Source organism: Chionomys nivalis, chromosome 8 (genome assembly GCF_950005125.1).
Source record: "Chionomys nivalis chromosome 8, mChiNiv1.1, whole genome shotgun sequence".
Taxonomy (NCBI): Eukaryota; Metazoa; Chordata; class Mammalia; order Rodentia; family Cricetidae; genus Chionomys; species Chionomys nivalis.
In genome coordinates, this window is record NC_080093.1 from 2,468,557 (window position 1) to 2,493,878 (window position 25,322).

Here is a 25,322-nt window from a genome sequence, read left to right on the forward strand (position 1 = left end):
TTTTTTTTTTTTTTTTTTTTTTGGTTTTTCGAGACAGGGTTTCTCTGTGGTTTTGGAGCCTGTCTTGGAACTAGCTCTTGTAGACCAGGCTGGTCTCGAACTCACAGAGATCCGCCCGCCTCTGCCTCCCAAGTGCTGGGATTAAAGGCGTGCGCCACCACCGCCCGGCAATCTTAATTTATAGTGTGTGTGTCGTGTGTATGGTGTGTGTATGCGTGTGTGTGTGTGTGGTGTGTGTGCAGTGTGTATGTGTGCATGTGCGGTGTGTATGTGGGCATGTGCAGTGTGTATGTGCATGTGCAGTATGTGTGTGTGCAGTCTGTATATGTGCGTGTGTGGTGTGTATGTGGTGTATGTATGATGTGTTATGTGTGGTGTGTGATGTGCAGTGTGTGTGTGTGCAGTCTGTATATGTGCAAGTGTGGTGTGGTGTGTGTGTGTGGTGTTGGTAGAATTCAGCAGTGAATCTGCCTTGATTTTCTTGGTGGGGAAACTGTCCCTGCTTCTATGTTTTTGCTCATTCCTGGTCTACTTAAGCTGTTTAAAACTCTTTAATTTAATTTTAGTAGGTCATATGTATCTAGGAATTTTTATTTCTTCTAAAATTTTCAGATTTGGGGAAATATAATTTTGTACATAATTCCCTAAGATCCTCTAGATTTCATTAGAGTCTGTAGCAACTTCCCATTTTTTATCTATAATCTTACTTATTTGGGTCTTCTTTTTCTTTTTATTAGTTTGGCCAGGAGTTTGTCTATCTTATTTCTCTTTTCTGAAAGTCAATTTTACTCCGAGGCAGAAGCTGTCTCTGAAGGTGGTAGGGGAAAGGGGCCCATGGTGAACTGCAAGTTGTTTACTGGTGCTGTAGTGAGAACAGTTGTCAGTGCTGAGGGAAGCTCGGGGAAACCGGTGGGGCTGGGAACACTAAGGATGGGGAATCTGGAGTTTGCTCTTGGGTGTAAGATAGCCGAGCAGGCCTGATAAGAGACAAACAGAAACCCCAAGGCCAGGGTCAGCAGGGCAGCTGGCAAACTCCCGTGAGATCCTCCTGGCAAGGGTGTGCTGTGCTGAAACACTCCTGGCAAGGGTATACTGTACACTATTACTTTTTTGCATAGTCCTTGCTCCTAACTCAACTAATTGTAACAGGTAACTTCTAAGAAAGCCTCCTCCTATTTTAGGGCTAATACCCCAGACCGTGCCACAGACAAGGAGTTAACTAGGAAGGAACAATTGCCTCTGTTTCTTAGACGTGTGACAATAAATGTCAATAATTAACACAATAATAAATGTGCTAATGAAGCGGTCTTAGCATTGACGCCTGTGAGATGAGAGGGTAGAACACCCATCTGACAAGTGACAAACAGCTAACAAAACAGGAGTCAGAGGTGGACAAAGGAACATACATAAGGTGTGTGGGACCCCCGTTGGCTTGGCCAATAATAGTTAAAACAACCAATCTCATAATTACCTCTGCTTTAATCCGTTTCTGCCATGCCATATAAACAACTAGACAACAGCACTCAAGGGATCCTTTCTTCCCTCGAAAACCCCACCCGCACCCTGGGAGTTTTGGTTTTCCTCAGCTTCTCACCTTCTCAGATTTTCCTTTTTCTGAAACACCTTTTAATATAGCTTGCTTCTGCTTTGCTTGCTCCCACGACTTGTAGAGACAGGAAACCCCTTTCCGTCTGAGGATTTTGTAGGGGTAAGAACTAGTGACTGACTGCTCTGCTTCTCTGATATTTCAGCTTTCACCCCCTAATATTTGACTCGAGCTTTTTATTATTAAAACCAGAAACTGTGCAACAGTACAGAGTACTTAGAAAGAACCTAAAACTCTTTTAAGCACAAGGCATATGTTGGGGGAAATGTCAACAGAGTGGGCCGTCAACTGTCTTCTGTGGATCCACTCTGGGAGGAGCAGGGTGAATGTCATGCTCTGTTGCCGTGGGATACCTGGTGAACAGTCAAGAAGTGTCCTGTGCCTCATCCTCATTGCCTATCCTGCCGTCATGCGTAGGGTGTCTGATCAGGAGAAGGCACAGATCACAAAGACAATGGGAACAGAGGCTAGATTTAGTATGTCCCTGTGGGCCTACAAGAGGGGATCCTTTGATCCTGGAAGTCTGCTGCAGGGATCGGAATGACATTGATAACATTAAGTGGACACCATGATAGTTGCCATGTATGTAATGTTCCCAAGTGTGACTGCCACACGGTATGCATCAGAATGTAACCATAAGCAGCTGAAGATGTGGGATTTTAACTACCACATTAAAAGGGTGTCCCTGTGCTTAGGGGAACTGACAGCGAAAGACACAAGAGACATATGGATTGCTTCGCTGCTGGATTTTATTAGCAGCCAGATGCAGTGATCCCATCAACAAGCTCTTAACATGCCTCCAGGGTGAGCAGGACGTCCTCTCTCACGGTTTTGGAACTGCAAAAGTTGAACCTGGGGAGAGAAAACGGCAAGAGGTCACTTCTTCCTGGCACACAGCTGGTGCCATCATGACAGGTGTGGGGACCCCTATAGCTCTCCTTGAGTGAGAGCGAGGTGCACACTCTACAGTTGAGGCTGGCCACTGACTTTGAAGTCTGAGCGAGGTGCACACTCTACAGTTGAGGCTGGCCACTGACTTTGAAGTCCAGAATCCTCCCATCAGAGCTTGTTTTACAGTTGTACAAATAGAAAAGAGGAGATGTTACCATTGGAGCCCTAAAGAGCAAGAAAAGCTCTTTGGTCTGATTTATTAAATAGTTAAATAGTCTGTTAAATACTGAACACTCAGTCAACCAAAGCAACTAAGCAAGAGTAGAGAACCAGCACACAGCAGGAGCCCTAAACGAAGCCCATGAGATCTTACGCTAGCTCACCGTTCTTATTTTAATTCAACATTGAACTGCAATAACTGAATTTCTCTGTAAGCAATACTTGTGACACTTTGGGTTTAATTTACTCTAATAAAGTATATTAGCATGTGTAAAGTGCATGGCCTTTAAAAAGTATTCAGAAAACCCACTTTTTCCCTCTTCATGTTGCTCCCCCTCCATGGTCTGACAGCTTTGCAAATGTCAGGATAAAGGTTAAGAACCAATATTAATGAAGGCTACGTAATATCTATATGTAAGTAAATATAGACATACTGAAGTGTTGTAATTTGGTCACATTTAATGAAGCTCATTAAACTTCATGCGAATTCTGACATTGAAGTTGTGTGTGGTTCTTTGTAAAATGGGGGTAACTGTGGAATTACCCCAAAAGCAGACACATTTATTATGATCGCTTTACTGAGAACTGATTGACATAGAATAAATTCTGAACATTTAAATTTAGATGTTTCTCCAATGGAATCTGTGTTAGAAAAGGAGAAGTGGGGACTCTTTAGGGAGAGAAAAGAGACCAGGTGGAGGGGCAGCGAGGGCATCTTAGAAATAAAAGCTATTTTTTTGAAGGGCTGCCAAGATGGTTCAGCAGTTAAGAGCACTCGATACTCTTGCAGGGGACCAGGGTTTGATCTCCAGCACCCATACGGAGCTCACAGCCATCTTTAATTCCTATTTCAAGAGATCCAACACCCTCTTCTGGTGTCCACATATATACATACAGCACTCAGACATAGAAAATCAAAATAAGTTTAAGAAATAATGAAAAGTAAAATTAAAGGTTAGAAGACTCATGGGTCAAGGCACTTGCTGTTAAACCTGAACCCCTGAGTTTGAGCGCTGGGACCTATGCGGCAGAAGGAAAGAACGGAATCCTGTGTTTTATCCTCTGAGCTGAGCATACACCATGACACACACGTTTCCCTCATATATACATGATTACAGTAAGTAATTAGAATAATACACGGTGCTGTAATGAAAGTGTAACCGCCCTGTTCTGGAGCTATGATATTAAACAAAATAATAAAAACTTGAGCTCCAGCCTGTAATGCAGCAATCTGATGGCCATGAGGGCTACTCAGAGACTAACATGGGCGGGTAGTGTATGCCCATGGCTACCCCAGAACAGCTGACGGCTCATGCACTGGAATGAAGTGGGGGCAGTGTGAGCTTTCGTTACACTATTCAGAAGAGCATGCGATTTAAATTATAGGTATTTTCAGCTCTGGAATTTCCGTTCAATAGTTTTGAGTGAGGAAAGTCTATTGGACCTAAGAGTTCTGTGGCTGTATTGCAGATTGGTGTACGCTTGGGTTTTTAAGACTTGGCCAACTTGGCTTCCAAAGTGGTTGTAGCATTTTCATTCAGTGTTTGCTATTTCTCTACAGCTTTTGCTTCCCTTTCCCCATTTTCATGTCATACTTCAAAACACGAAGTTCCGTTTCCCCCCAATTTGTTGATTTACTTATTGCTTCAAAATTAAAAGCACACATTTTTTAAACTTATCATAGTATATCTCCAAATGATACTATAGTAGCTCACCTACGGGGTGACGGCCCTCCAAGACTATTGCCATCTTTCACTTAAACCTAGCATATAAAGCTATCATATAAACCCCGAAATATTATTTCTCAATAGTCAATTGCTTAAAAGGGATTTTAAGAATGCCTAAAATATCATGTCTTTTTGAAATAATTACTTTTTTATTTGTTACTCATGATTCCTTTCTGTAGATTCATTTCCTGCTAGAATAATGTGTTTGAAGGTTTGCTAGCATTTTGTGTAGTGCTGACTTACTGCTGAAGCATTGTCTAAGTGCTGGTAGTTTGGAGAGGATTTCATTCTCATCTCTGAAAAGTATTTGTGTGTTAAGAGGTCTGTGCCCTACTTAGCATTATCTGTCTTTAGCATAGCCCAGAATCCCCTGGACAATCCTCCCTCTACGCCTCTCTAGCAGGCTGTGCTTTGAAATCTAGTTGTCATCTTACCCTTAACTCTCTGACTGAAACTTTGAGAGCCTGATGCATATATCCGTTCCTTGATAAATTAATGAGTTCCCAAACAACTGACATGACAATTTGGTAAACCCCTGAAGTTTAGGGGACAACACACACACACACACAGACACGTGAGTCACACACACAGTCTAAGCCTGTCTGGTAAAGGAAGCATTCTTTTCCCTGGCCTATCAAAGTGGCACTCCTAATATCTGACACTGTCTTCTAATGACACATGAGGCCTTAGGAAGTAGACCTGTCTTGGTCACGTGACTCTGTAGGCAATGCAGTCTCAAAGAAGAGAGTGATGGATGCCCCTTGACCCTTCCCTGCCCGTTTCTTATCGCTTACACTCTGCCATCATTTCTTTCCACCGTGATCCTCGATGCCCCCACTTTGGGTAGAGTTGGGTTGATCACGTTGTTGTACCAAATAAATTTAACCTTCTGCACATCTCCGACGTCCACGGTAGAGTCGATCTCACTGGTAAGAGTCTTTCCAGATTGGAGAGAGCCCCTGGGGAGTGAGGAAAGTAAAAGTAATAATAAGCATCACAAGAGACATATGCATAAATAAGCACATGTAATGCATTTGCACATAAACACACGTGTGATGCGTTTGTGTTTGTATGAGTTTCTAATAGCTTAGACTGTTTCTTGGGTTGAGTTGGTGATAGGCATTTGCCATTCTACTGTATTTAATATGTTCACACATGTATGCTAGGTGGTAGCTTTTGCTTTTGACAATTTCAATTACTTCAAGGATCACTTTAGCTTTCACCAAACTGGAAATGTGATTTTGCACAATATATCACATTATATTATGATTAATTCATTTACCACATTTGCATTATCTTTGCCCCAGCTTTTTTCAAGGGAAAGAATTACTTACCACTTACGACTCAGGCATCAGGCATCAGAGTACGCACAAGGGGTTGTAGAGATAGAGCAGAGAAATAGGTAGGAGTAGACTTCTGAAATGTGTTAAGATGTAAGTATGAAAAGTATTCCCTCCATGCTATATGTGATGATACCGCCATGTGGTTATGAAGAGCCAAACTCGTATGCAGTATAACAGTGAAGAAGAGCAGATAATATTCTACTCACTTGAAAATCTCATACTGCTTAGAGTTCCCGCCATTTCCAAACAAGGAGACCAGTATGTGTCCTGTGACTCTTTGTCCAGACAGGGTGACAGTCACCTGGTACCTCCAGCCTTCAGGAGCAAAATTGTCACAGAATATCAATTGGAGAAAAGACACAGTGAAACCAGATTAATTAATTAAATTAATTAATTAATAACTAATAATAAATAATTAATTTAGATCCTTAGATCCTACTGCATTAGGGTTTTGTAAATTTTACACACAGTATTAGCAAGCCTACTGATGTCATAGTCTTAGCCCTGATGAGAGGGAGTTGTGTAGAAACTTCTGAAGTTCATAGATATTTTAATTTGCAAGTCAAAGGACTAGGAAATATATTTGTCTTTCAGTTTAGTAATGTGGCAATTCATTGTTCAATGTTCTAAGAACTCTCCCTTAAGAAGGCATCAGAAAATAGTAGAATGGGTCATTTTGCTGTATTTTCATTGATTATCAAGTTTTAGAGTCCTGCCATGTTTCTAAGCAATCTGTATTTATTTTTTAAATTCTATAAATCTATTTTTCATTAGCCTTAGAAATAAATCAATTTAGAGAATCAAAAGAAGGTTGCCTTGGTACTAATCTGTCATAAACTGTTAGTTTGTCAAACTGGAGGAAAAATACATTTTGTCTTTAGTTTCATAGAGTTGTTAACCCCACTCACACCCGTCCAAGTAATTGTCTTCCTCCATCATGCAGAGAATTATTTTGTGACTTATGCCTTTACGGAGTCATGTTTAAAGTTTCCACATGGAAATCAGTTTCACCCATTATCAGTGAACACGGGAAATACTTTATACTTGGAGTGTAAAGGAAATAAAGTAGAAACATACGAGCAAAATTACTGGCATCGCCAGTGTTCAGGTAGAATGTCCGCCCGACTCCGCTTGTTCTCCCAGAGTATCTGTCAGCATAGTGACCCATCTGTGGGCATCCTCCACTCTGGCAGGGGAAGCACTTGTCCTGGGGAAGCAAACAATGAGTGAGGATGTTCTTTCCTTACTAGTGAGCCATCTTGCCCATCTCGTTACAACAGAGGCATTCTGACTTGCATGCATTTATCTTCTCTTTTGCGTCTCCAGCTTAGCCCCTTTGCCCTAAGACAGCCATCTGTCTAAAGAATTGTTAGAACTTCATAATTCATTCATTATGTTTGTACAAAAGATACAGCCCACAGCCTTTGTTGTGGGACTCAAGATTTGGAGCATGCTAAGCAGGAACAGTATCCTCGAAGACTAGAATCTATGTTGGAAAATTGCATAGCAAGAGTAGGCGGTGACTTCAGAGGGCCCGAGGCTCAGCTTAGGCCTCCTCCGCTCCCATGGCGTTCACTTAGTACGTGACTGCAAACTCACGATTTCAAATTCTCCCTGACATCTAAAGAAAAATCACAGAGTTAACCATTAAAGCTTAACCACGTGTCTGGTGACTGAAGCAGACAGAAGAAAATATCCTGCCCTATTGGGACAAGAGTTTATAGTAAAAGAGATGGAGGGGGGGGGAACAGTCTGGGGAGACATAAGCAGCCCTGCTCCCCTCCACACCTCCACAGAAGGCTTTTCCTCAGGAAAGCCACATGGAGAATTGAATCGAGACATGATGATGGGGCTCATAGAGACTCTGGGTCAGAAGCGAAGGGGGGACTGTACCACTGTGAAGTAGCTAAATGCACTTGAAAGAAGGGTAAGTGATGGTAGTGCCCCATTTGTGGCCCAGTCTTCACCTTACGTTCTGTGAGCCATGCTTTGAACTTGCCGATTTGAAAGTTATTTACTGAGAAGTGTATCCTGATTAGACCCAGCATTTGGCCTAAGTAGGTCTGTGTAAGACCAGGGAGTTGTAGAAGTGTTGGGATTAATGAGTCCTGGCCTTCAGTTGCTTTTCCCTCCTAGAACCTTCTAATACAAGTTACTAGAAGCTGTGTCTAGTTAGAGGATCAGAGGATCACCTGTTAACGATTAACTGCAGTGTATTTAAGTCTACGTGGTGTTAATAAAGACGGGCTTTCTGAACCAGCGTTTGGGAGCTGCGTGTGTCAGTCTGTCTTTGCGTCTGAGTTCTCAACCTCCAGTCCCTTGCCCGAAGCTCGGTAATTGGGTGCCAGCGCACAGAGCGCAGACACGGGGGCGCGGTGCGCGGCATAGAAACCGGTTGATTTTCTAATCATAAACAGTCTTGTGACTCCTGAGGACCCTGAAATCATGCTCCAATGGACCCACTCTGATGTCTACTGGAGTAGATGTTCTTCACGTCATTATCTGAATATGCAGAAAATATATGCAGCAAACAATCCGTTCTCTTCCTCCATCCCTCTCTTTCCCCTTAACATCACCCAAGCCTCTGTGGACAGTCCCTGAGGGAATTTACTGAGCCAGAAGAGTAGGCAGGTGCTAGACTTCATTTCCAACTGCCAAGAGCGTAAAGACAAAACAGACAGGGATATGGCTCAGAGCCCAAAGTTGCCAAGAGATCGTGTACCAAGGGACTACTGTGTGCTCCAGGTCGCTGTTTATATAGAACACACACTAACAAGTTACCACTAGGGTGACGTGACCCTGTACCAACCTCTTAGATGCAGAGACATCTGTGAGACCCAGACACAATTTTCTGTAAGTGCCCAGTGGCCTCTGAAAGGACCGTTACGCTATTGGATCTGCCCCTGCGCTAACCAGTAACGCCCGAAGATTCCACTCATCTGTGTTCTCTCTTCTCCGTCCTCGGGTGTCAGAAGAGTGTTTCCAGTCTCGGTATGTCCTTACCGTACTTATGCTGTGAATTAGCATCAGCACCATTTTCTCATGATAACCAGCATTTACCACCACTTCTGCTTGAGGGTCATTAAAATAAATCATCTCATTAGCATTTCCGCTCAGATATGTTGAGATTGGCATTATTATTTGCATATGAGATGAAGGAATGTCTCTGGAGCTCTTCAGTCATTGAACAGCGAGAGCTAAATTTCATCTCTTCTTTGACACCAGGGCACACCTCTTGGTCATTTTGACTGCCTTGATTCTTGGTACACCTACTTAAAGTTTTCTTTATCAAATTACACAGGTTAGAGATATTTATTTGAAAAAAAATTAGTGTGGGAAGAAAAGTCATCTTACAAGCAGCACCCAGGCAAACTAGGCTTGCCACATTCTAGAACATGTAAGAATCCAACCTTGGTATCTAAGTAATAAGTTAAAAAAACACCAAGATTTTGACATCAGCTATTGTGAGTACTGTGAGAATTCCAAGAATCTCCCCGTGGCCCTAACTTCACAGTTTAAAAAGTCAGGAGTCAAAGATAATTTTCCATGCTCATCACGTGCTGTCAACACAGCTCAAATGTCTGCAGGCTCTTTCCTTCACTTAGGGTGACTTCTCAAACAAATGCTCATACCTGCCATGTACACAGGACATGGCATCTTCGAGCTGAATCCTCTGAAGTCCTTGACCACTTCGTATTAAGGTATATCCCTATCATTAAGGGTGGATATGATAATATGATAGCACTGAGTGACGTCACGAGCAGTGAACCACACTGGCCTTTCATTGAAATGCAGCTGCTTACCGACGTGAAATCATTGTAGGAGGCACAAGAGAACCCAGCGAAGCCAGTGGGGTTGACAATGCTGTCTGTATAATACTTGTAACTTCTTAAATGATTACAGGCCACAAAGTCACGGCTCCCTGTGAAGTCAGACACGATATCAATGACAGATTTTGTTTTTCTAAAAATTATCACTTGGATGAAGATATAGGGCATGAACTAGGCTTCTCTAATGGGTGTGATGCATACAACCATTTATGAAGAGTATTCATGACATGCGCTCTGAAGATCAGCACTACTTAATATTAAAATAATTGAATGTTGTTACATGAAATGGGAAAGTAACTAGAAAAGAGAAGAGACATAAAGGCAGTTTAGAAACATGTTCCCTGAATTAGGTTCTTTAGAAAATGTTTACATTTTTTGTTACTTTTTAAATTGTGTGTGTGTGTGTGTGTGTGTGTGTGTGTGAGAGAGAGAGAGAGAGAGAGAGAGAGAGAGAGAGAGAGAGAGAAATGAGTGGTGGAGGTCAGAGGTTATGGATACCCCTGATACCCCTGGACCTGGAGTTACAGGTGGTTGTGAGCATCAGTGGTGTGGGTGCTGGGAACTGAACTCAGGTCCTCTGCAAAAGCAATATGTGTGCTTACCCATTAAGTCACTCCAACCCCCTGAGTCAGGCTCTTGAGATACTTACTGATAATAACTATATTTCTCAAAGTCCCTGATGCCGGCTTGTCCCTGTGGAAGCCTGTATCTAAGGGATGTAGTTAGAGACCTCTGTTGTATAAAATTAGAGGTGGCATAGCATATGGCACCAGCAAGTCTAACAACGTGGACCACAGTTGTCTGTCCCCTGGTGAAAATCTAGGTCTCCATGATGAGTTTACCTTCCCAGATTCCATCCATGTCAACAATCTGAGAGAGAGCATTCTTCTGGCAGCCGGGCATCTCCTTTCCTCCATTTGGGAAGAAATCTAAGTGACCCACGGTTTGGCTCATTCCTAATCCTGAAGAAATTTTTAAAAGCAAGGAGAGGTTCTTGTTACTTATTGATGCCTTAAGACATAGTTTACTAATGTAAGCCATCTGCCCAACATCTGGGCAGGCATGTTTTAGAACTCACCCATGTTGGGAATCATGGGGGCAGCGTCCGTGTGAATGGCATCCACAAACTGGGCATCACTGGGGTCCAGTCGGACAACTTCGGGTGTATTCTGAAAGTAGGGTTCAGCTGGGTCCAATCCTAAAGCAAATACGCTGTGTTGTAAATTGTGTTGGTTTTCAAGCACATTCAACTTTCTTCATTAGTTCCAGACGTGCGTCTAAGCACTGGCTGTAATCCCAAATTACCCGTGGGAGAAAGAGACCACATCTTCCTCGCCCACTGCCTTCTGAAGAGGAAGCTGCATTTAGGTTGTTTTCTATTTGTTTGGAAGTAAATTTGCCTCTACTTAAGGACGTTTAGTTCAGAGAAAATCCTGGTCCCTGGCAGCAGAGAAGCGGTTGACCATGAGAGACAATGGACTATAAAGCTCCCAACAGACTGTAAGCTCCCAGAATGTCATAACTCCTCACTGAGCAATAGGAAAGAACATTCTGGAAGAATTTCTTTTTTCATCAAATTAATAGAAATTTGACATAACACCCATCAATCTAATGTAACTAACGTTTTCCAACGTATAAAAAAATGAGAGGGGCCAAGGAGATGGTTCAGAAAATAAAATCTTTGTCATTTAAGCATGAGTTATGCTCCCCAACACCCACATAAAAGCCAGGGGCAGCACCCCACTGTTATAACCCCAGGACAGGGGGTGTGAAGGCCAAAGGATCCCCAGAGCTCATCAGCTATCCAGTCTAGCTAATTGGTGATCTCCTGTCTCTAAAACTATGATATGATAGCATACGCCTTCAATCCCAGCACTCTGGCAACAGAGGCAGGCAGATTTCTGTGTGTTCCCCACCATCCTGGTCTATCTAGCAATTTCCAGGCCAGTCAAGGATGTATAATAAAACCTTATCTTATGGGGTGGGGGAGAAAAGACACCAAACATATCTGGTCTTTGAATATACATGGATGATTCATACACACACACACACACACACATACAAGTTTTCAAAAGAAAAAGAATTGCCAGGCCAACACAGAAAGTTGAAAGGCAGAGGAGGAAATCAGTTGTCCCCTGTTGTGGCCATGTCTTGGATCCAGCATGATGTCTTTCTCATGAGGTCACCTGAATAGTCAACACGCACAAAAGGCCCTTTAAATACAGTTATCAGCACCCAGAAGAGACGGGGTGGTCCCTTTCCTGTGGCTCTGCTTTGCCACTGACGAGACTCAGGGTCATCATTCATCCATACTGAAACAGAATTCAGGGAGCTTCATGTATTTTAGTGATGGGTTAGACTCCACTGCTTGCGACATTTATTCTATTTGGGAACCTCATCTTTCGTGAAGATCTGAGCGTGGAAGAGATAATGGAACAATGACTCTGGTCCTTGAGCCTCACTATTGGTGGGGTAACTGTGTATTTGAGAGAGGATACTGCAACCCAAGAGCCAATGTCAATCACAAAGTCACCCAACCTGACTTCTGATCATGCCACCCTAGCTGGAGAGGACTCTGCTCCAGATTCCCCTCCTGGCCTTCCTTTTGGATCTCACAGAGGCCACATGTGCTCTGATATTGTAGCTTCTGTTGTTGCTACCAACCTGTGATTCGTCCAATGGCCCCATTCAACCTCTTTCCAGCTTCGCCAGCAACATGGGAGCCCAGACTGTGGCCGATGATGTGAACGTTGGATGGAGAATAGCCAAAGTCGGACTGTCAGGGAGGGAAGCAATCAGACTGTTATCTAAGATGTCTGTTGCTCTGTGTTTCTCCTGCCTCTCTCCCCTCTGTGTCTCTCTCTCCTGCCTCTCTCTCCCCTCTGTTTCTCTCCTTCTCTCTGTGTGTCTCTCTCTCCTGCCTCTCTCTCCCCTCTGTGTTTTTCTCTGCTCTCTGTCTCTCTCTCCCCTCTGTGTTTTTCTCTGCTCTGTGTGTCTTTCTTGTCTCTCTCTCCCTCCTCTGTGTGTGTCTCTCTCTCCTGCCTCTCTCTCCCCTCTGTGTCTCTCTCTCTCCTGCCACTGTCTCCCCTCTGCGTCTCTCTCCTTCTCTCTGTGTGTCTTTCTTGTCTCTCTCTCCCCCCTCTGTCTCTCTCTCTCTCCTGCCACTGTCTTCCCTCTCTGTCTTTCTCCTCCTCTCTGTGTGTCTCTATCTCCTGCCTCTCTCTCCCCTCTGTGTCTCTCTCTGCTCTCTGTGTGTCTTTCCTGTCTTCTCCCTCTCTCCTCTGTGTGTGTCTCCCCCCTCTCTGTGTGTCTCTTTCCCCTCTGTGTGTCTCTCTCCCCTCCATGTGTGTGTTTTTCTCACCTGACTCTGCATAGAAGCATGCACCCACCCCTGGAAAGACATGTCTTTTGGCAGTCATGCTTTTGTACTGAGTACACTTCTCTACAGACATTTGCTGTGTGATGCCAATTCTTCTCTGAAGGCTTTGGAAATTCATGGAAAAGGAAACTGAACAAGTGCTTTTAAAAATAGGTTTATGGAGAAATTTTAATATAATATGGTATTTTCTAAGAATTTCCAAAATTCCAAAGAGGGTCTAGGAACTTCTACTTCCACCCAAAACAGGAACTGAATGACTTATACAGTCTGAGACAGATGAAAAATGACTTTTCAATGAAGCATTTTGGAAGCATTACTGATGCTTTTTTATATTTTGATTTTCTAATTAAAAGCTTTTAATATTATCTATATCCTATAGTAATTTTGGTAAAGTATATTATGTGAACAATAAAACAATTTTTTCCTGTTAACTGATCCCTCCGTGGTCCAGACACTATTTTGTGCAAATTCTTGTTTCTATGGTAACACAGTTATTTGTGTAAGTTCATTAAGAATCTGTTATCCTTGAAACAGGGCAAATTTTGTAACAATGGTTATAAGACAAAGGCCTTAACCAGAATACAGATTTCCTGACAAGGTCTGATGGTGGCTTTATGGATTCTATGAGAATGCCCACTACTTCCAGGAAAAGCTGCCCAGGAATCTTGAATACATATTTCCATTATAGTGTTTCTAGCCTCAAGGTGAATCTAAGGCCATGTCCTGGACATCCCAGGATCTTAAAGTTATGGCAGAGGCCTTGAAGAGAGACGACCTCATTAGGTGTACTTGAGCACTGGGAGCTCCACTTGGCTTCCTAGTCTTAAAAACCTTGTAATGTCTAAGATAAGATTTCTTCTCAAAAGTTCTGACAAGGGCCTGAAGAGATGGTTCCCAGTGGATAATAACACTGTTGTCCTTCCAGACACCTGGGATGAACATGGCGACCCATAGCCACCTATACCTCCCGTTCCATGGGACTCAGCACCCACTTCTAGCTTCTGAGGAGACCACACATGCAAGTGTGCACAGACATAATAAAATTCCAATCAACAGTTTAGAAAGAGTCAGTCATTGTTCCCTACACATTTATCAAATAATCAAGCCAAGTATAACAAGACTAATCCTGTTTGACAACAAATGAGTCACTATGATTCTTTGCTAAGTAGGGGAAGGGTGCTTAGAAAAAATTGTATCCTAGATGAAAAGCCTGTAGCGCATAGATATTATATTCTAGCTCAGTGTCGGGCAATGCTTTGGTTTGTTTTTAGATTTTATTATTTAGCCATAAACTAGATTAAATTCCGAATTATCTAACTTTCTCCTAATACCTGATTGCAAGTTATAAACTAACGTTGCATTTTCTTGCTGTTTTTCTGACTTGGGATCATGGAAATTAACCAAAGGTGTTTTTCTTGAAGTCCTGGAAATGGAAACTAGGTGGTGTTTAAGTTAGAAATTGAATCTATTAGATTTCTCTGACCCACCTTTGCTTCAACTGGAGATATTTTGAACCCAGCACCTCAAAAAAATTATCATCTGGCTACCCTTCAAATTCAGGAACTGACTTAAATGGTTCTCTCATTATTACCTTTTATATTTATTTTGCTTCCATAGGAATGCCATTTATTTTCAGTCTTGGTGTTGGTACTACACAGAGACCCGATGACAATGACAGTCTGCCTGAAGTCCCACCTACCAAGAGAAGCTTGGCCGCATTGCTGAATTGACCTGCCAGGCCTAAGGGCCAAGAGACCAGTTACATGTGGAAGGATGTATTAGGATTCCTCCTCTTCTCCTTGTTCAGTCTATGCCCTCTCCCTTTTTTTTGGTGAATCTCATTTCGTGACCTTGAACTCAACTCCCCAAAGAGCTGCCGAGTTGGCCTTTAGTAGCAAAGCATTCTGAAGATAAAGCCTCAGGACTCAAAACTGAGATTTGCTGCCACACCAAAGAACATCTCTGACATAAACATCTTAGGTCCCTGTTCATGGGGACAGCCTATGCTGCCCTTAGAAGTTCCTGTGAAAGATGTCTTCCTTGTAAAAATCACCAGGGACCCCGAATTCATGCTGGAGGGGAGATGTGCAAATTGGCTAAGGTCACCCCATCCTTACCAGCCTTACCACCCTCCATACAGCTCTTCCTGGTCCTTCCAGAATTTACCACCCCTGCCCGAGAGCCTTCTGTCTTGATACTTCTTCACAAAAATTTTCATACTTTGTTAAAATATCATGAAAGTTTTTTATTATTTTGCTGTCTATTTCAATCTTTTCTCTTGTGACTCCAAGTACATGCAAAAACTAATAAAAATTACAGATATTTCTCCCATAAATCTATATCATTTTAACTTGGTTCCTAGACTTAGCCTAAGAAACTGAATGCGAACTGAGGTAGGCAGATTCAGCCTAGAAAAGCTGCCCCACAGAACAGTGTCTCCATTAGCACATCTTCAACTATTGCAGAATTCAGGTCCACACGGAGAACTCTTCTAAACTGGAATTTTAGACATCTGCCCTCTCAAATAATTTTATTTTCAGTTTTCAGACTACTATAATAAAAATGGAAATGGATTTAGACTACTAAGCTGGTAAAAATCCGTCTGTCTTTTGCTCTATCGTAGTAAAAAGAGAGAACAAGTAAATGATATGTTACCCAGAGATAATGAAGCCAGAATTGAACTAGAAATGTACAGCCAAAGCAACCAACAAATCAAGTTTAACATTTTCTGTTTTAGGTTACTGAGTCAGCTTAGCTTCAAATCTTTGTGCTTCTCTAAAAAATATAGCTAGCTTAATCTTGAGAACAGCACTGTCATGCTAATAACCAATAAAACCAGAACAAATTGAATTTGTTAAAACTCACTAGAAACAACCTCCGTACTGTTTATGCAAACTCTCTTAAATAAATACATAAATAAACAACTTTCTGAGAAGAGGTTTGTAGGTGAACCCAAATCTAGAAGGCTTTGCATCTTTGTTTCCAACCCAGTGGAAGGAATGTCTTCGTCAATTGTCGTACTAGCTTCAGGGTTGCGGTCTGAGCAAGAACTACTTTTGACATGGCCCCCAAATCACAGAAAGCAAAAAGCAAAAGTGACAAATGGGTTATATCAACTTTAAAAGTCTCTCCTGGCACATTGTGAAGAGACCTACAGAATGAGAGAAAATATTTACAAACTGCAAAATCAACCAGAAGATAATATCCAATACAGAAGAGGTGCTCAAATAATTCAATAGCAAAATAAGAATGGTCTGATTTCATAAATGGGCAATATACCAAAACAGATATTTCTCAAAAGAGGTATAGATAGTCAATGGGCATATGAAAAAATGTTCTACATCATCTGTTATCGGCAAAATACAAATCAAAATTATAGTGAGCTATCACCTAACTCCAGTAAGAATAGCTAGTTGCAGGGGTGGCTGCAGACATATCTCAGAGGTTAAGAGCACAGACTGCTCTTCCAGAGGTCCTGAGTTCAACTCCCAGCAATGACATACTGACTCACAACCATCTGTAATGAGATCTGGTGCCCTCTTCTGGCTTGTAGGCATATATGCAGGCAAAACACTTCATATGCAATAAATAAATAAAATTTTAAAAATAAAAAAGAGTAGCTAGTGGGAGAAAGACCAAAGATAGTCCATGCTGTCAAGAGTGTATAGGAAAAGAACCCTCATACACTACAGAGGGAGACTGACGGCATGATCATTGTGGAAAGCACTTTGGAGAATCCTCAGAAAATAAAACAGAAATATCACATGACCCAACAACCCTACTGCTGAGCATGGGGAAAGATGCCTGCACTCCTAATGTTCATGAAGAATTATTGATAACAGTCAAGAAATGGAAGCATCCTAAGTGTCCATCAACTGACGGATAAATAAAAAACATGGTGTGTATGGCATGTATACACAATGGACTATGACTTGTCATGACAAGGGTGACATTCTGTCATTTGCAAGAACACGGATATACCCATGCCAAGTTGGGCATAGAAAGATAGATGCCACATGATCTCACCAATGGTGGGCCAGAAGAATGATGATCTTGTAGAAACTGAGGGGGTGAGATTGTGATTGCTAGAGGCTAGGAAGCCTAACAGTAGAGAGAAGTGGGAAATGGTCCATCAATGGGCACTAAGGAATAAGCCAGTAAGAACCTCTGCGGTGGTATTGTACGGTGAGGTGAGTGTAGAATACAAAATGTAAATAAATTTCAAAAACTAGACATGATAACAGATGACTTCACCTTGGACCCATGTATTTATCCTGATTTGAACACGACAAAGTATAAATTGCACAAAAACGCTACATGGTGCTCATCAAATATAAATTCGATTTTTATATATCAGCTAAATATGTTGAAACATAAAATAAATGCTCATGTCTAGATTTTTCTTTTGTTTCAGGAAGCAGGAAGCAGCAAGCACTCACCTGGAGGGCCTTAACCAAATACGCGATCTCCGCGCCTACGATTTGTACGTTCTGTGTAGCCTGAGTGTACCCAGTTCGAGAGCCGCCTTTCCAGTCCACACAGATGCAGTTCGCACTTTCCACCTGGAGTATGTTCTGGCAGGAAAGGCACACGAGAAGGATGTAAACAATCCAGGACCTTGATGGGTTAATAACACACTCAAAGACCAAGTAAACTCTCTCCTCGACCTGAACAAGGTCGTGCACAAACGTCTTTTAGTCCAAAAGTTATGACCAGAACACTTAGTTGGTAATGAATATTGAATGCTTCCTCAAGTCTAGCACTGAGCCAGACTGAGGCACGGCCCCTGTGGGAACTGCATTCTTGATATTTCAGCTGCAGCAGATGCATAGACTTTTTTTTTTATTTAAAAAATGTAGACGTGGCACAGTGAGTTATCTCATTAGAACATGCCCATGTCTTAGAAGTCCACTGTGCCTTTAGAAAGCTCTTTCACAGGAGAGCACCAGATGCTGTATATCTACCAGAATCCATGGATAACTGAATCAACAATAATGTTCCTTCATTGCTAAGGAAATTTATTCTATTCGGTTTTCTCTTTTCAGTGTCCATTATGACTGGGAACACAGCCAAAGATGAAAGAAAGTAGAATCGTTTCCACAAAAACATCAAAGCCAGACATGAAAACCCTCACAGTATTGCTAAAAATGGCTACCAGAGGACCTCAGGGCACCTAGTGAAAACCAAAAGGAGTTTGAGTGAATGGGGTCCCTTAGCTCTTCATGTGGAAAGTTAAGGCCAGAGAACAAGGGCTCTGTGATCGAAATGTCCCCATATGTGTCATCAAAGGCCACCCACCAACTTCACGGTCCTGATTGCCTCAGAGCCGCTGCATCCACCGCCACCACCACCGCCACCACCACCACCACCTCCACCACCGCCTCCCTCTCACGTGACAGTCCAGGCTCAGCAGGCCTCAGAGGCCTCCCTGTGCTGTAGCGACCGTTCCTTGCAGCTACAGGGGCAGTTTGCTTCTGCTACTGCCCGTCTCAGGGAGAGTTCCCGCCCTCACCTTGCAGATATCGGACAGCCAGTTGTCTTCCCCCTTGTCTGTGAATCCATGAACGACGAAGTGGGTTTTTCTGTTTGTTTTGAAATTGGAGCTCCTGATTTTTGATGCATCTGCGGTAATCACCTGTTTGCCAAAGCATTTCAGGTCAAGTTCTTCTAGTAGGTGGTGGGTAGGCGGGGACTATTGAGATTTGAGATCCTTAGAAATAAGAATTCTCATGTTATAGCTAAACTACAGAACCACCTAAAAGTCAACCCCAAAACTGTGCAGCTTTGAGATCATATAGCCTCTATAATAATTGGTGATGAGGATCTTTTCTGCACATAATGAGAGTGTGTGTCTGTATGGTGTATATACTCACACACACATATGTCATGAGTCTATACACTCAGGATATATGTGCTATATATGTATTATATATATTCATAGGAAATATGAAACAATATGAAAGGTAATCGAGGCAGTAGAACATTTATAAATGTTTATAACAAGTTAAATAGGTAGACGTTCCCTGGAAGTCTATGAAGGTGTGGGTTTCACCATCTGACTAATCATTCCGAGAAGGCTAGAGTATGTATTTTCTACTGTGGTGTAAATATTCCTTTCGAAACGTGACCTTCCCTTGCCACTGTGATAGTTGGATGAGGCAGAGCCCTCAGGCAACCACACGCCCTTATGAGTGAAACGATGTGAACTTTGTAGGGTTGTTTAGTTATTGTGGGGCTGAGCTCCTGATAAAAGGATATGTCACCTCCATTTCTTCCCATGCTTCCCTCCCCCTCCCCCACTCCCTCCTCCTTCTATTTCACGGTACAACAGGAAGGTTACACTGTGAATTTTAAAAGCCCTAGACTCCAGACTTTGATGCAAATGAATGTATATATTTTATAATTTACCGAATTAATGATACTATTAAACCACACTCCTTCCCCCTCCAAAAATGACTAAGACAGGAAATTGGTCCCAGGAGTGGGGCTGTCATAATAAACACCCTCAAATGTGGGTGCTGCTTTAGTAGAGAGTGCAGAGTACTTGGTACAGAGGAGCAAACTCAGAATAATCCCATTTTAGCGTGACTGGAACATCAAGCAGTGTTAGCGAGCACTCTCCACTAGTGGACCGACCACCAGGACAGGATTAGGGAGCACTCTCCATGAGCAGACCGACCACCAGGACAGGATTAGGGAGGACTCTGAAAGAAGGTAATGGCTGTGGTGGAGATGTGATTGTTTATGATTATTTTCAGAGACTGCTAAAGTGATTATGATCAGTGTGCGGATAGAAACGCAGACAGAAAGGTCATTTTCATGAGGCATCCAATAGAAACAGCAGTGCATTGTAAAAGACAGAAAAGGCATCTTCATTTTATAGTTACAAAGAACTTAGCTGAATGGTGTTCATGTTTTAGGACTTTATAAAACACAGAACTTAAAAATGCAAGACTATTTGGCAGATGAGATACCAAGGAAGCAAAGTGTTCAGGCTTCTGTGTGGATACTTTTCACTGCATAGGCAGGTGGAATAAAAATTATTTCAAGGTATAAGTTATAACAAAAAGAGAAGCAAAACAGAGAGTCTGGAAAACTGGCATCCTGGGCATTTAAGGAGTGAAACGGTAGCTTTAGCAGAGCAGGGCAGGCTTGTGCCCAGTGACAGCTTTTCAAAGGGGAAGCCAGGTGACATGCATTAGCATAGTAGCAGAAAGAGTTCCAAGATCTTGGAGGCTGTGTCTCCTAGAACAAGAGCTCCATAAAGGGTAGACCTGGACCATTATCCATGCTTTTGCTGATAGAAGTTGTGTTCAGTCTCAGAGGTCAAAGCAGGAGTTCACTTGTGGCTCAAGTGTGATTCAGGCCACCCCGCTAGAGGAAACACCCAGTAAATCTGGGATATATGCGTTATTCTACTCAGGCCTGCAGAATACGAGGGCTGGGAGGCATCAACTTTCATCTAGATGTGCAAGACATTTTTGGATAGCCGGGAGACAGAGCCAGCCTATGAGATGAGGTAGAACCCCACAGGGAACCACTAGGGCAGTGCCTGCTGGGGTCCCCGAGCCCTCAGCTCAGACACTCTGTAGGTCTGAGGGTCAAGCCTATGAGAGCTGCTGTGTGGACCGAGCCCTCAAGACAGTGAGCATGGTTTGGAGGCCCAACCCTTCCTTCCCTAGAATATTCTGGAAGTTGTTTGTAAAACAAAAAGTTATTTTTGAGTTTAATGCTATTATCCCTGCTTGGTTTGCATTTACTTGGAGGTGGATACTCTTTTCTGGGACGTTTCTTCCATCTGAAACAGAAATGTCTGCTCTATGCCTGTGCCATAAGTATATTCTGAAAGCAGACATCTTTTTCTACTCTCATGGACTCAGGACTGTCTGAGGACAAATCATGCCTTGGGTCTTATCTACATCTTGTCCCGACAAAGCTTTGAGCTTCAGGAATACATTGTGTATGAAAGGATGTGGATTTGGGGAAGTTAGGATGGAATTATTGATATAGGAGGTTTTTAATGTCACCTCTAAAAACGCTGAAAATTTAATTATCACTGACATGATGTTAAGAATGAGGGCTCTTCATGGGTGATTAGGTCATGAAGACTTCATGAGTGGTCCTTGCTAGTGTTGGAAGAGTAGGGTGGTTATTGCAGGAGTGGGGCTCCTTAGGAGATGGCTCTCTACCCTTCCCTCATCTCTCCCATGCTTTCCCTCCATGTGGCACTGCCCAGTGTACTATTATGCGGTGTGGAAGCACTCAGCCAGGGACTTTGAGGGTCTACACCTTTCCCCTTTGATCTTCTACATCTGTGAGTCAGGCAACCATCAAATTCTAAATGATTCACTGTAGTACTCTCTATGGAAGCATAGAACACATCTAAATAAAATCTGCTATTACATAGAGTTGGAGTCAAGTCCTAAAGATGCAGGAATTCTCTTACTTGGTAACTGTTGGGGTTCTCATTAGTGTAGAGGAGAAAGCGGGTGTTGACAAGGTTCGGAGACCAGGGTAACACTTTGAGAGGTCTTTCCAAAGTTCCTCCGTACGGAGAATCGTCAGTGAAGCAGCCGAGTCTATCATAGCAGACTTCTCGTCCTAAAGTCACCCAGTGTGTCAAGGAGTTAGTTTAGCCAGAATGTTCTTTTAATAGTCTCTCAGGCAAAATATGAGTTAAGTTTCATCTTGTGGCAGATTTTCTTCCTCTGCGCACACTCATCAAACAGCCTAAAGGGACAGTGCCTCTGCTGCAGACAGCCTGCTGGTCCTCACATCTGAGACCATGGTGCTCCCATGTCTCTGCCTAGCCCCAATGAGGGACTCATTTCAACTTCTCAACTCAATTGTTTGACCACTGATGCCCAGAAACAGAGGTTCCCTGGGCCCCAGTTCCCGATGGTTCTAAATTCTCAGTAGCCATCATTTGACGCTAAGCTCCGTGCAAGAACCAAACTGAGTGTCTCCATCTTGGCTGAAATGTTTGAGGACTAATCTGGGTCCTGCGATGAAGAAAGCACTCACAGACAAACCATCTAGGGTGTAACACAGCTGTAGGCTGGCTTGCTGGTCTAGAGGGTCTAGAGCAGTGCTAAAACCAGATTGACAACAGAGTAAGAGAAACAGGAGCTGTGGGGGATGCTTTCTCTAAATCTTACTCTGGACAAGATGATGCTTTTATCTTAAGCATCGCTCTAATGTTGAGAGATTTCATTATCTATATTTCACGTAACAAGATACCAAAGCTCAGAAGGGGTAAGGATTATGGATTATTCTTAAGAGTCATAGAGTTAGTTGAAAAGAGAATTTGAGCCCCTTTCCTTGAATGCAAGTTAGGAGTGTGGGTTCTTGATCATAAATGTTAATGTTAAAATTCAATTGTTTATCCAAAATATTTTTGAGAAAGATTAAAAATAAATATATTACACATTTATGCTCATCTGATTTATTTGTGTGTTTGCGATCCATTTGAACAGGTGTTGGGGGTTTTATCCGGCAACATAACCTAAGTGCTTGTGTTCTTATTCCGTCAAACTCACTTGACTCCTCATCCTCATCATGGCCTGAACCCAGCTGTCACGGTCATCGGGGAAGAACCGCACAGTGAGCCTCTCCCATCTCCACACACATCTTTGCTTACCAGCTACTGCTCCCAGGAGCACAGCAAATGTCCACAGCGGCAGCATCTGCACAGAAGTGAAAACATGGCTGAGTCTGGAGAACTCAGGTTTCAAAACATTGACATAATCACTTTCAGTCAGACTTGTGGGGAAATGGGGGCAATCTAACGAATCAGTCTCAAAATCGTGTTCCTGACTCACCATGGCGGATCCGTCAGGTTCCACGGACAACAGGGAAAGCTGAGATGCTCTCTTATAGGAGCGCCTTATCTTTCTAAGCAGTGCCATGGAAAAGTGGCAGGAGAAGGGAGGGGTTCCAAGGACATTTCTAACTTTAATCACAGATAAGCCCGGGTTGGTAGAGTAGGTTGTGTTCCAAGGTGTTCGTGGGAAGATGAGAAAGTGCTTGATATGGAATGTTCTCGACCGCTGTGCTCATGGACCGCCCAGAACCACCATTTTTTTTTAAAAAAAAAAGAACTAATTATATTTGAAAGTTAGCTTACTACTTTATTTGCACATGGGCTTTGCTTTGGTAGCTCTCGCTCTCCCATGCCTCCCATTTTCCTTCCTTTTCCAGCTTCTACTTTAGCATTTCATGTGCTCTTCTGTCTTCCTACTTCTTACCCTCAGAACATCTTTTTGAATCTTTACAAAGACCCCTTTCTAGATTTGCTGCTTCCATTGGCATTACTGATCTTTGGAGCTTAGGTTCTGCCCATGATAAAGAACACACAGGATTTGTCTTTTCCCGTAGGCTCACATCCACTTCTTAGTGTACAGTTTGACGTGCAGGACCGAGTGGGTGGCCAATTTCCACAGACTTAAATGACCACAAGAACCAGTACACATGGCTTTTCTGTTACCTTTTCCTCCTCCCAAACACAGAAAAGGAGAGGGCATCATAAGAAAGCGATTCTCCTTAGAAAAGCAAGGGAAGGCTTCTGTTGACAGTTCAAACTACTCAACTATTTCTCAAGAATGTCTTGTACAAGGAACAAATGAGATTTGAAAGGAATTGTATGTATTGTTAAGAGCACAGAGGATTGGTCAGTGAGCCAATCATTGAAGGCAATTATAAATAAGAGTGGTGGTTGATCCCTATAGGTTCAGATATTTGAATGCTTAATTACCAGGGAGTAGCACTCCTTGCAAAAGATTATAAGGTTTGGCTTAGTTCAAGGAAGCATATCACTGAGGGTAGGCTTTGGGGCTTCAAAAGCCCTCAATAGGTCCAGTCTCTGTCTCTGTCTCTGTCTCTCTCTGTCTCTGTCTGTCTGTCTCTCTGTCTCTGTCTCTGTCTCTGTCTCTGTCTCTCTCTCTCTCTCTCTCTCTCTCTCTCTCTCTCCTTGGCCAGTTAATCAGGATGCAGCACTCTCAGCTCCATGTCTTCCTGGCTGCTGCCATGCTCCCTGCCATGATGATAAAGGACTATACCTCTGAAACGGTAAGCCGCCCCAATTAAATACCTCCTTTTATAAGAGTTGTCATGGCATCTCTTCATAGCGATAGAAGAATGATTAAGACAAAGAGAAAAAAATAAAAAGCTTTGGGGAAAGTGTTCTGGAAACTTATGCTAAGAAGAAATCTGAGAGAAGACATCTGGGATGTTTTTAGTTTGTGGCAGTTGGTTAAAACCAAATCAAATTTCTTCTAAGCTTTGTTTATTTTTATTTTATGTGTATGTATGTTTGGCCCACATGTATGTCTGTGCATCACATGCATGCAGTGTCTATGGAGGCCAGAAGAAGGCATCAGATCCTCTAGACTTATAGGTTGTTGTTAGCCATCATGTAGGCAGTAGGACTGAACCTGGGTCCCCTAGAAGAGCAGCCAACACTCTTAATATCTGAGCCATCTCTCCAGGGCCTATAAAGATTTATTTGTGTGTGTGTGTGTGTGTGTGTGTGTGTACCTAGAAAGTTTGGCAAAGGAAACACGAAAAGGATGCAGGGGCAGAATTCCGTGAAAGCAGTGTTGGCACATCCCAGCCAGTCCTCTTCTGAGCCTGTCCCCTCTTCTCCCTCAAAGCGATTTCTCCAGCTTTCCTCAGGTTTCCACCCAAGGCCTTTAACAGGCCTCCCCTTAGCATTTCACACTGAGTCACAGGCCACAAAGACAGAGGGATGGAATTTTCTGGAACACTTTGACACACCTGAGCAGGTAGCTGAGTGCCTGCTACATGGCAGGCCCTCAAGCCACTGTTGAATAAATGAGCAAACAAAGAGAGAATGAACCTGGAAAGCCACATGCTTTGCAAACTGCCTGCAGTAACAACTGCCTACACCAACTAACAACAAACAACTCCGAATGTTCTCTTAATAGTCATTTGCTCGATTAAACAAAGTCTGAACTGAAACACAAACCTTCCCCAAAGAGCTTAGGGCCAAAGCTTTGTGCTCCATAACGTTTATTCATGGTGACTGTATGTTGAGCATGTCCCATAGGAACCACTGTCTAGTCTGGTCTGTCATGAAGTTTCTAATCACATAGCTGTTTGCAGAGGAGATAGGGCTTCCCTTATGCAACACCCTGATTCTGGCAGCTTTGTGATACCAAGGGTCAGGTGAGGGAAAGAAAGGCCTCGAGACACCTGTGTGGCCAGATAACTACACTGGTACTAACCTGGGTCTCATTTACCTGGTCTCCAGAGAGCCTTCCTGAGCCCCACCCGCTTATCTAGCCTGCCATTGCCAAGGCTGTCCAT

At 42.8% G+C, this 25,322-nt stretch overlaps 1 protein-coding gene across 1 annotated transcript; it reads right to left on the minus strand.

The window, feature by feature from the left end:
• Positions 1 to 2,379: 2,379 nt before the first annotated feature.
• Positions 2,380 to 22,696, minus strand: LOC130880010 (pancreatic triacylglycerol lipase-like). The gene is made up of 12 exons (XM_057778820.1): positions 22,636 to 22,696; positions 21,442 to 21,596; positions 18,508 to 18,630; positions 17,435 to 17,569; positions 12,281 to 12,392; positions 10,695 to 10,814; positions 10,459 to 10,578; positions 9,590 to 9,708; positions 6,864 to 6,993; positions 5,993 to 6,101; positions 5,238 to 5,402; positions 2,380 to 2,458 (listed from the first exon to the last, which is right to left on the minus strand). Exons 1-12 carry the CDS (start codon positions 22,679 to 22,681, stop codon positions 2,395 to 2,397), a joined length of 1,398 nt encoding a protein of 465 aa, XP_057634803.1. The 5' UTR covers positions 22,682 to 22,696; the 3' UTR covers positions 2,380 to 2,394.
• Positions 22,697 to 25,322: the final 2,626 nt, after the last annotated feature.

Bases quoted from the DNA above. Each gene is read 5' to 3' on its own strand.
- LOC130880010 (XM_057778820.1), bottom strand. From the start codon at position 22,681: ATGCTGCCGCTGTGGACATTTGCTGTGCTCCTGGGAGCAGTAGCTG. The intron at 6,994-9,589 runs GTAAGCAGCTGC...TTGCTTCCCCAG, and splicing joins CCTACAATGATTTCACGTCG to GACAAGTGCTTCCCCTGCCA. The intron at 2,459-5,237 runs GTAAGCGATAAG...TTCTCTCCCCAG, and splicing joins GAAAGAAATGATGGCAGAGT to GTTCAACTTTTGCAGTTCCA.